General features: G+C 37.6%; 1 protein-coding gene across 1 annotated transcript; it reads right to left on the reverse strand.

Moving 5' to 3' along the window:
- Positions 1-593: 593 nt before the first annotated feature.
- NCF4 (neutrophil cytosolic factor 4) lies at positions 594-10363 on the reverse strand. Its single transcript, XM_010212995.2, has 10 exons — positions 10170-10363; positions 8409-8493; positions 6681-6834; positions 6281-6351; positions 5504-5631; positions 4468-4525; positions 2838-2936; positions 1948-2078; positions 1787-1852; positions 594-1099 (listed from the first exon to the last, which is right to left on the reverse strand). The coding sequence occupies exons 1-10, from the start codon at positions 10199-10201 to the stop codon at positions 862-864; spliced, it is 1062 nt and encodes a 353-aa protein (XP_010211297.2). The 5' UTR covers positions 10202-10363; the 3' UTR covers positions 594-861.
- Between the last annotated feature and the right edge of the window lie 231 nt (positions 10364-10594).

Here is a 10594-nt window from a genome sequence, read left to right on the forward strand (position 1 = left end):
AATCAACTTATTTTCAAAAAAATAAGAAGAATGAATTATTTTACCATGAGAATAAACATTTGAATAGATTGATAAAATAAGTAAACTATACCTTTACTTATGGAAGAATCTGATACAGTAACTTATTGTTATTTCTGCTTTGTGGTACAGTATCAGAAAGCAGAAAAAGAGAGAAGTGGAGAAGAAATTGTTATTTGGATAGGCATCACAAAAATTATCCCAGAATGTGGAAATAAATACTCTGCACAGTTATAAGAAGTGTATGAGTACACTGCATTTGAACTGTGTTTAATGTACAGAATTTAAAATATTGCCCAGTAAAAAGATGAAAGCAAAGCCTGGCTGTGATTTCTTCACTGAAATAAGGGAAAGTGTTCTTGCTGCTTTCGTAAAAAACTCTGAATGCCAAGTCAGACACCCAGATTATAAAAATAATTCTGAATTCATAAGCATTAGCAAGCAAACATTCACTCCTGCAAGTGAAGAGCAGGAGTAGCAGAACTAGAAAAAGAAAAAAAAAACCTTATGAAGACATGCTGAGCAAATAAGTTTGTGTAGGAGAGAAAATTAAAAAGGTCTTGAAGATTAGAACATCACCAGACCTCTATTTCAGGCTAACATTGCCTTGCTTTATGAATGGCCAGTGATTTTACTTTTCTGCTCCCTAGTTTCTCTGGTCCTCAAGTAGATATCTCTATTACACAGGAGAGCTGAAAATCTGAAGAAGCTAACTAGCTATAGAATTTACATTGAAAAGTACTGCATTATTAAATGTTGTTTTTTTCAAGCTCACCTCAAACTCTTGTTAAAGGAAATCATCTGCAGAGGGAAATCACAGAAGCTACCCACTGAAACATCGCTCTATAGTGGTCGTGTTGCTATTACAGTTGGAATAGCACCTATTCCTGGATTAGTGTTGTAGACACTCAAGTCATCCTTGTGAGTGATGTGCAACTTCCAAGGGAAGATACGCTTTTCAGCAGGCTTCCTTCTGCTCTGAGAAACCATGAGTTCAACATCCTGATCAGAAAGCAGCCGAATCAGATCACCATCAAGGTCCCGATAATTCAAAACAATGTCATCTTGGTCAAACTCCTGCCTGGTAGAGAAGAAAGGGGTTCATTCCTAGCAATAGAAGGATGCATGTAAGGTACTGCATGGTAAATAGTATCTTGTAAATCTAAGTAATCCTGCCAGAACCACACTAAGGTTTGGGTGTCTCTCTGTTCTTGATGCAGAGCTAGCGGTAGAATCATATAGCCACATTCACTTTGTGTTGTGTCTAAGATTATGCTTGTTTTCTTTAAGGGGAGGTCAGGCTAAGTAATGAAGAATGTTGCGAAAAATCCTCTGTTACTAATATTTAACGCTCTAATGTTTTAATGTTCAACACTAGCTTAATGATCCACAGACACTATATGATGGTATCCTGCATTCCAAAGCATATTACACAAAAGGTAACTTGGGAACATGGCTCTAGTCTTAGAGTAAAAAAAAAAAAAAAAACAAAAACAAAACAGATACTGAATTCTACCTAACAGAGTTGACTTGGAAACATGTGGCATTCAGCACTTGCTGGCAGTCCAAATGCAGATTAGCATCTGCACAGTTGGCCCTAGGCCAAATCAAAGTACAAATATTTATTCAGGATGGTTCAAAAATGTTTCATACCCAAAACATGGTGATGGCCAGATGGAATGCATAGAACATAGGAAAGCTAGGACAGGAAAGAACATGACACAAGTCTGGAGTGATATTAAAATTAAACTCTCTCCTTGCCCTGTACCTTACTAATTTCATTAGATCTTTGAATAATGGAATGCTACTCAGATCCTCTTCCACCAAGATATCCCTGTAACAAGAACAAACAAAATTATCATCACATATCATGAAAAGAGAAGTATCATCATCACATTGGCAGTAACCTAGAAGACCATTTCTTATTACCTGATGGTGCTCACTGTCTCCTCATGGTAATAACAGCGTACTCTGTTAACTGTATCTTCCTGCTGTGGTAAATCTTTTATGATCTTCACAAAAGCACAGGGGAAAATTCCAGTAGTACTATGAACCGTTCCCTGGAATGATAGGAAGCATTAGAAATAGAGGGAAAAAATGCTATTTTAGCTACATATTACAATCATAAATTAATTTTCATGGAAACAATAATCATACATTTTCTGCTTTATAAAGAAAAGAAACAAAAAAAAATATGGAAGTCACCTGATATCATCTCTGCAACAAGATCATAAGATTGGATAGTCAAATGGTGACTAGTGGATAGTCATATGATGGGATATTAAAACAATATGCAAAATATGAAAGTCAAATGGTTACCAAGGAAAGCTGTGGTGTTTGAGCGAGTAGAGATATCATATCAGCAAGCACACAGCATGTTTTCCTCATCCTTTTTCAGAACATTGCTCTGTTGCCCAAGTTCTCTATAATCAGGCTGACGTGTTTTGTGGTATTAAGCATGAAGTACCTTAAGGCAAGAAACCTATTAATCTCTAAAATAGAGTTTTCAGCTCTTTTCTTTTCTGTGGCCATTTCTGCAATCTAACTGCTTAAAAAAAAAAAAAAAAAAGGAACATTCTGGCAGAAGCAAATGCAAAAGAAAACCAAAGAATAGAGGACAGGAAATTTATAATCTAAAAACCATCAAAGAGGGAAATGAATTTAAACTTAGAGTCGATTACATTTCCCTCACAGTAATGCCTGATTATGATACAGTTGCTCTTTGAAAGAAGGCGACAGATATTAAGGACTAAAACAATCACTTCCTATCATATATTTCAAAGTATGATAATAATTCAGTATTCTTATTGCAGTCTTACCTCCAACCAATCTTTGTTTATTCTGCTGAGTAGATAAATCAAGTCTCCCTTCTTAAAGCTTAGTTCCAGTTTATTGGTTCCAGAAAAATCAAACAGGGCCTAAGAAAAGTAATAACTCTAAAATTATTAATTCATGAAATTACAGAAGTGAATCTGCCTTGCTGCTTCTGTCCTTTGCTGCATACAGAGAGCATAAACGAGCAGGATAATGCACACACTGTCACTACAGATCTATTTCTGAGGTAAGATCATATACAGCACTGTAGTCTGCAGTCCTCACAATTTCTTCTCCTGTTCAGTTTAGGAAATAAAGCTTTGAAGAAGTGGCAAAATCAGTTGTATAAATATGTCTCTGAAAATGCTGCATGCTTGGATTCTTCAACTGGCAGGACACTGATTAACAGTTGAATATAAAGAAGGTGAAAGCACAAAAAAGCAAGTTAGTCAACAGAAGTAAAGGCAAGTGTCAATTTGAAACTGGACAACGCGAAGCCCTGAAGCCCTTCCCAAATTATATTATTTCTCGCTGCAGTTCTACATACTTCAGATTTGCTACAATATGTCACAAAGAGACTTAAAAAGTTACAGGAGAGTTGTGTCATCATTTAAGGATAACTAGTCATCCAAAATTCAGACCTATATGCTGAACTGAGAGATATGGGGAAGTCTGGGAGATTGTCATATGGTTAAAATAGAACTTAGATGCCCCCTTCAGGTAAATAAAGGGAGATAAGCATGTGTTTACAAGTTATTAACAAGCTTAACAACCTTAACAAGCTATTATTTAATAATTAAAAGTGGATGAGTTGTCAAAAAAAATCTTTTTAACCATTGTTTTAAAGAACATAGTAGCCAGTCAAACACTCTCAGAAAAGCAAACACCAGAAGATGTCCCTTATTCTGTGGTGAGATGGTTCTTTTGGTCTAATTAATGTCAAAATTGAGCGCTTTATAAAAGCTTTCCTTAGAGTTTTCCTAATAAAAAATTGACAGTGACTCCTGGCTTGCTAGACGTTGATACCTTTACAAATAACTCCTTCAAAAGCCTTTTTTCACCTATTAAAAATCTGTGGTATGTATAATAAGGTATGTATAATAAATACTAACAAAAAGACAGATAAAACTCAAGAATTACCAGTAAAGCAAGACCAGTCATCATCAGTGTATACAAAAATAAAATTCATTTTTTTTAATAACCTTACAAGAAAAAATCGTATGTTCCAGAAATTAAGTCTCTACTCAGACGTGGGCTCCTTTCAAGACAGTTTCGTATGTGCTTAATACCAAGACAGCATACCTCACCAGCAAAGCTTTCAAACATATGCTAAAGTCAATGAAACTGAAACTTGTGTTTGCTTTAGATTTATGTGTGGATATAAGTGTGGACTTTTTGACAGTAACTTCTGCCTAACTCTTAGTCTTGAACCTCCTGTCATTCTGAATTCATAATGGATCTTCCAATTACTAAGGTAAGGAGGAATTAGGGTTTTTTGGGTTTTTTTTTTCCCCATCCTTTGCTTCATTCCCTATTGTTAAAAAGCTATTGCTTTCCTGTGCTGATTTCTCTTTCCCTACTTTACCTGACTGAGTTTAATCTCCTACATTGTTGCGGATTGCACATAATACTCACCTCTGCCCGTGGAGCTGCTGTGCGATCAGAAATAGGTAGTTGGAGTGAAACACTTTTACTGAAAAAAGAAGACAAAATGGAAGTAAATGCCTCTCTCTACTCATCAGAAATACCACACAGTCAATGCACTCTCTGCATTTTCATTATCACAAGAAGCAGGCAAAGCCACAGAGAAGCAGTGCGTGAGAATCTGTGTGCAGCACTGAAGTAAATGAACATAGATACAACCACATTGTCCTAGTTCTCTCAGTTTCCATACAGAGCAGCAGCAATCTGACGTCTGCTGCTGAGAACAGATGGAATTTTCAACATAGGCAGTAGCCTGGGCCTTCCTTCCACAACACTGCTCAGAATCCCAATCTGCCTTCTAGGTCTCCTTTTTTGAACATTTGTGGCATTCAGTTCAAAGTCTGCCATCACACATACATTTAGGGATTTATATACACATGCACTTTTTGCAGTGTTTGAGCTATGCAAAAAGTGAGTCCCTTTTTGGTATGTTCAAAGGAGAATTAATGCATGAAGGGTAATGAAGCAGACTTAGCAGTTTTCCAGGGGACTCCAATACTGCTAAGTAAGAGAGGCCCCTACTTAGACAAAGAACAGGAACAAATGAAGTGCTCATTTTCATTTAGTGTTTCAGTCAGATCTCACTGAATGCAGTGCTAAAACTCACATTGACTTCAGCACTACAAGTCTATACCCTTAAGTTTGAACTGTATGCTCTGCATGTTGCCTTTTGATAAATATTGACACAAATAATTGTCAACAGGCAGCGCTTAGAAACATTTTTTGAAAAGGAAGCTACAACTTCAGTTTGGAATTTCCCTTTAATGCAAACACCACACATACTTTAAATAAATATACATTACTGAAAAGAAAAAATACCCAGTTTTCACCCTACCCCAAAGGTAACCTCTAGGACTTCAAGGATCCATATGGGATACACAGTGGTGATTATCAGCTCCCTTTGCCCACAAAACTGGAGAGCATCTCCTATACCAAGCAGTGACGAAAAAACATGTCAATCACTTACACTCGGCGTGTCCGTGGGCGAAGCCGTCTCAGTCTCTTAGGCACCTGTTCACTATCAAAGGTTGAGTGGTAGAAGAACAGCCGCACCTCTTCATCCATCAACACCCAAATGGGTAGGCAGAGTAGGTTCTGTGCCAAGAGCAAGTAAGAAGCAGAGTGATTACAGTGGGAGAGACTAATTCTCTGTTTATTTGCATGTGTAACACATATACCTCGCTGACCTATAGGATCATGAAGGATATTCATCACTGCTAGAAATATCCATATTCTCCTTCACAGTCAGCAGGACAAGGTTGAACAGTAATAGTTTCTCCTATTTACCCCTGAAGCTGGCTAATGGATCACTTTACTATTTGTGTCCCTAAATTAATGCAGAAGTAAATTGCTCCTTGTGTTTCCCTTTGGAGTATGAATGTCTACAAGAAGAGAAGGTAGCCTTAAGTAGCAAAAGACTGTGTCAGCGAGTTGTGGAAAGCTTCAGACAGTTACTGGCTTAAAGTCAGAGCTAGATAATCCATATACAAAAAAAAATCTTTCCCTGATGTTACTGGCTGTGTCTCCACTTCAAAGTAGGTGTATCTAGAAGCCCACTCCGCTTTCCTACTCCTTAGGGGCACATTCAGTGCTCACAGTGTTGACACCCTTTTATGGAGGACAATGCAATAGAGATAAGCGTATATCCAAGACTAGAGTGATTGATAATATTTATCTGAGTTGATTTAGCAAGCTAACTATCTGGAATGCTCAGATCAATCTCTATGTTAAAATGAATCTTTACCTTCATGTAGGCATTTAGAATAGGGATCCTGTTCTCAGCAATCTCCTTTTTGGCCCCAACATAAACCTTCCCTGGAAAGCATAAAACCAGCGACAGTTACTGAAGGAAAAAATAAAAATAAAAAAGAGTTTGTCATAAAAATGAAGCAATATGGAGAAGGTTGAAGTCCTGGATCTCCAGGAAAATAGTTATTTTATAATGGATTTCAGGTTCTGAAATGGGCTTTACCATGTGTGGACGGACAGCTTATGCACCTTGACTTTGCTTCCCATCTTACTTGGCTGTGAACTAGTTCCTTGTCACTGCTGTAGTCCTGCATTCTTCCAATGTGATCATGTTTAGGAGAGGTAGGGACTGAGAAAACTACTACTCACATGCAGATTTTGAATTAACAGCTTACCTGGAAGCATGGGGAGTGTGCAGGTAAAAGGGCTATTTTTGCTCTCTGCCCCATATCTCTCCTCTAGTTTGGCATGAAGGGCATAGAACTGACGGTAGCGTCGGAAAATCAGATATCTGCTGCCACCTTTAATCTTCACTTCAATGACAAACATCTGAAACAGAGAAGAAGGATTCAGACTAATGTTCATATTTTTCAAGATTTACAAAATGAAAGTGAGGCATACAGTAGGAACATAACATCAGTATCTCGCTGGTGAGAATATTGTCTTAGGGGCAAAGTCAAAAATAAGCCTTCAGTTAAGTATCTAAATACTCAAGTACTAGAAAATAAGAAGATAGCACCAGACAATCGCATGTATAAAATCTAAGTTGCTGATGGATCATGTCTCTGTGGCTGCTTTCTATCACATATTCACAGTATCACCAAATCACAGGAAATCACAGAATACCTGAGCTTAGAAGGGACCTCTGGAGGTTATCTTTCACAATATCCCCTCTTAAAAGATGAAGACTTTACAACCTCTCTGGGCAACCTGTTCTAGTGCTTAATCAACCTCACAGTGAAGAAGTGTTTTCTTTTGCTCAGGCAGAATTTCCAGGGTTTTGTTTTGTGCCTATTGCCTCTCATCCTGTCAGTAGATACCACTAAGAAGAGGTAATCTTACAAGGAAACCCGAAAGGACTAGGTTCTACTTTACTCTCACATATCTTCTTCTCTCAGAACTGACAAAATATATTAGGGAGGTAAATGCAAACACTCTAATTTGAAATATAAATAAATGAAGACATGAAGGAATCAAAGATAATGTTTTGTGGTAGGATGCTTAGGACATCTAAATCTCTAGGTAGGCATCTAAAGGAATAGATTTTCAGAGTTGAGACAATTCATATTTCCTCTGACTTTGAAGTATGTAATGTTATTTATAATTTCTGGTCTATATATTCTGACCAAAATCAAGGCCAGAAACAAAATGTCCTCTGACATCTAATGCCCTCTCTGACCGCTACATTATTTCATATCTCTCCCCAAAACTACTTTGCTGTAAGGCAACTCCTGATTCCCATGTACTGACCTTTGGGTCATGTTGCAGCCAGATCCTTCAGCAGATATAAACAGAGAGCAACTAAACATCATATATTCAAAAGTAAAACTTGCTTGCTTCGGCGGCAAAACTTTATGAGCAGTGTCTCCAGCAAAAACAGCATACTTTGCAAAAGTTAGACTGAGCTGGTCTTATCCAAAACCCTTTTTCAGAAAACATTTTAATGCTTTTCCCCATTATTTCCTTCTTTTGTGTACTTGCATAACTCATTATCTGATCTAAATGTGATATCAAAGATATATTAGCCTCTGTGGAGATGAAAGTTTTCTAATTTGCCAGTGCCATGGAAAACGGAGCCAATCCCCTCCTCTCTCCCTCTTTGATTTTTTCCACTTCCCTCACCAAGGTCACAGCTCTCTAACAGGGAAGAAATAGGTATAGGTAAGAGGAGAAAACAAGCAATATAGATATATTTCTGTCAGGTTCACCCAGAGAATAAATTTTTGGACCATATCTGTGACAGCATAACTTTTGTTCCAGAAAATAGAAACTCTCGAGAACCTGTCAGCAGAGAACCATTCATGCCAAAAAGCAACTACACCAGGTTAACTGCCTCTTATTTTCCACAGTCAAGCCAGTCACAGCTGAGGGCATATAGTGACAAGATCATCCTCCTTTCTTACAAAATAATTAGTAAAGCCTTTCTTCTCTTCAATGTCTGCAATGTTAGCTGAAACAGGCACATCATCTGGAAGCTGGTCAAAGTCACTGTGAAGCAAGAACAAAAGACATAGGTTACTCAAACAGGCGTTGGTCTCTGGAAGTCTCTGTGCCATAGATATTAAAGATACATGGTTGTTTCACATTGTTAAGTGTCAAAACCAAGAAGCTAGAACTCTTGGTGTCATTCTCTTTCTCTAGAGGTCTGATCTTGAGATGTTAAGCTTCTGTTACTTTATCAGAAGTTAGCGGCAGTTGTAGGCCTCGTTAAGCCTGAAAATCAGCCCTAGTGCTTCTGATCTCATAAGAGTAATAGCACTATAAATGGAAATTCTTGAGTTCGTAAGCTTTTCCTGAAAAAGGAAATCAACTGTGAATGCATTCTTAACTACTCCTACAGTGTCTAGTAGACTCAGAATAAACACTTTTGGAGCAGTATACTTTATTCTAAGGAGATAATTACACACCATAATTTATGCTATTATTAAGTACATTACTATAGGGAATAGTAAACAATTCTGGCACAAAGGTGACTTAAAAACCTTACACTGTATATGATACACAATGTACATTATAAGGCAAGAAACAACAGAAGGAAAAAAAAAACAAATAAGAAAATGCAAAGAAACAAAGATATAATAATGCACTACTTCATAACTAGTGGTTCTGCACCAGCTGTCAAAAGGTTGTCAATATTTTTGTAACCATCACAGTAAAGAAGAAGAATTTTAAAGAAAAAGATCTTTGGAAAAAGAATGGCTAGGTACAACAAGACTTCACAAGCAGAACAGATAACACAAAGAAAATACAAAGATACTTGTTTGAAAATATCAAAACTGTATGAAGGAAGTGATTATGGGCATCATTAGAATTATTTTTACATCTCCTTAAAACTGAAGATGGACAGATTGTATCTGAAGCAAGAGAGAAGTAAAGATTCCCAAAGGAATGCCCAAAGAGCAGCCATATGACCAGATTCACGTATCATTCACACATCATTTCTCCACACAATAGCAAAACATGGATTGGCAGGTCATTTTCCTCTGGGATCTTTTCCTTGGCACAATATCTTTGACAAGAAGAACACAAATTCACCTTTGCCTCAGCCTTACATCATGTTGCTATAGTGCTATTTATATTAACGCCTAAGTAAAAAATCTGGAGGCAGAAGAGAAACTGTAAAAAAAGATCATCTAGGAAATGTCACACTGATTTAATGTCATATTTTCTGATTCCACAAAAACATGGCAGTTCTGCCATCAGAGTATCCCAAGCAGATTGCTTCCAAAATGGAGAGCCCATCTGGAAGGCTAAAGTAATGATGTAATGTCTTACAATATCTGGTTGTACAAGGAAAATGACATGAATCAGCACCACCCACAGCACCATAAGTACCACCACTTACTGTGAAGAGGGATGTGGTTATGGAGATCAGGAGATATAATTAGTTATATCACAAACATTCATATCATGAGCCTCAGTGATAAGGAAACTCTATTTGCAGCTATAAAGAGGACAACGACCCACTATTGTCCTACATGATTAATATTCCTGCTGGGAAAGGAAGAAGAAAGTCCACTCCAACTTAATAAGCTATCTGCTTTACACTGAGAAGCCTAATATTTTGGAAGCTGTCAAGAAAGTCTGTATCAAAATTAAGGAAACAGACTGCAGTGGTTACATGGAGGCTTTTGGGGAGGAGTGAGGAAGGACAGACATGTTACCTCTTTTCTCGCAGTTGTCGGGGAAGAGACATGCCTTCAGCTTCTTAAATCCAGAAGGCACGTTGAGCTGCTATCCCTCCTCTTCTCAAGCAGTGTGCAGTGGAATGGGATGACCCAGTCACTGCATTCTCCCTGAGAGAATCAAGGCTCCTTCCCAAGGCATCAGAAATCTCTCACTGTTTCAGTGTCATCCTGTGTCTTCTGTACTTCCCCACCCCCACCAGACTGAGGAAGTACTAAAGAAAGAAAACAGTCATAAAGAAAGGCTGGTTTCAGATGTCTGTTACATATCGAAACTGCCACAATTGAGAAACCAAAAGCCTAACGAAAAGCTGAAACTGTGAGACATATATTCTGCTGTACAACTCTTCACAGAAAGATCTGCCTCTGTGAAATGAAATCCTATTATATCAAAATGTTTTATA

This window comes from Tinamus guttatus, unplaced genomic scaffold (genome assembly GCF_059628265.1).
Source record: "Tinamus guttatus ecotype Peru unplaced genomic scaffold, ASM5962826v1 Tinamus_guttatus_pri_ptg000439l, whole genome shotgun sequence".
NCBI lineage: Eukaryota > Metazoa > Chordata > Aves > Tinamiformes > Tinamidae > Tinamus > Tinamus guttatus.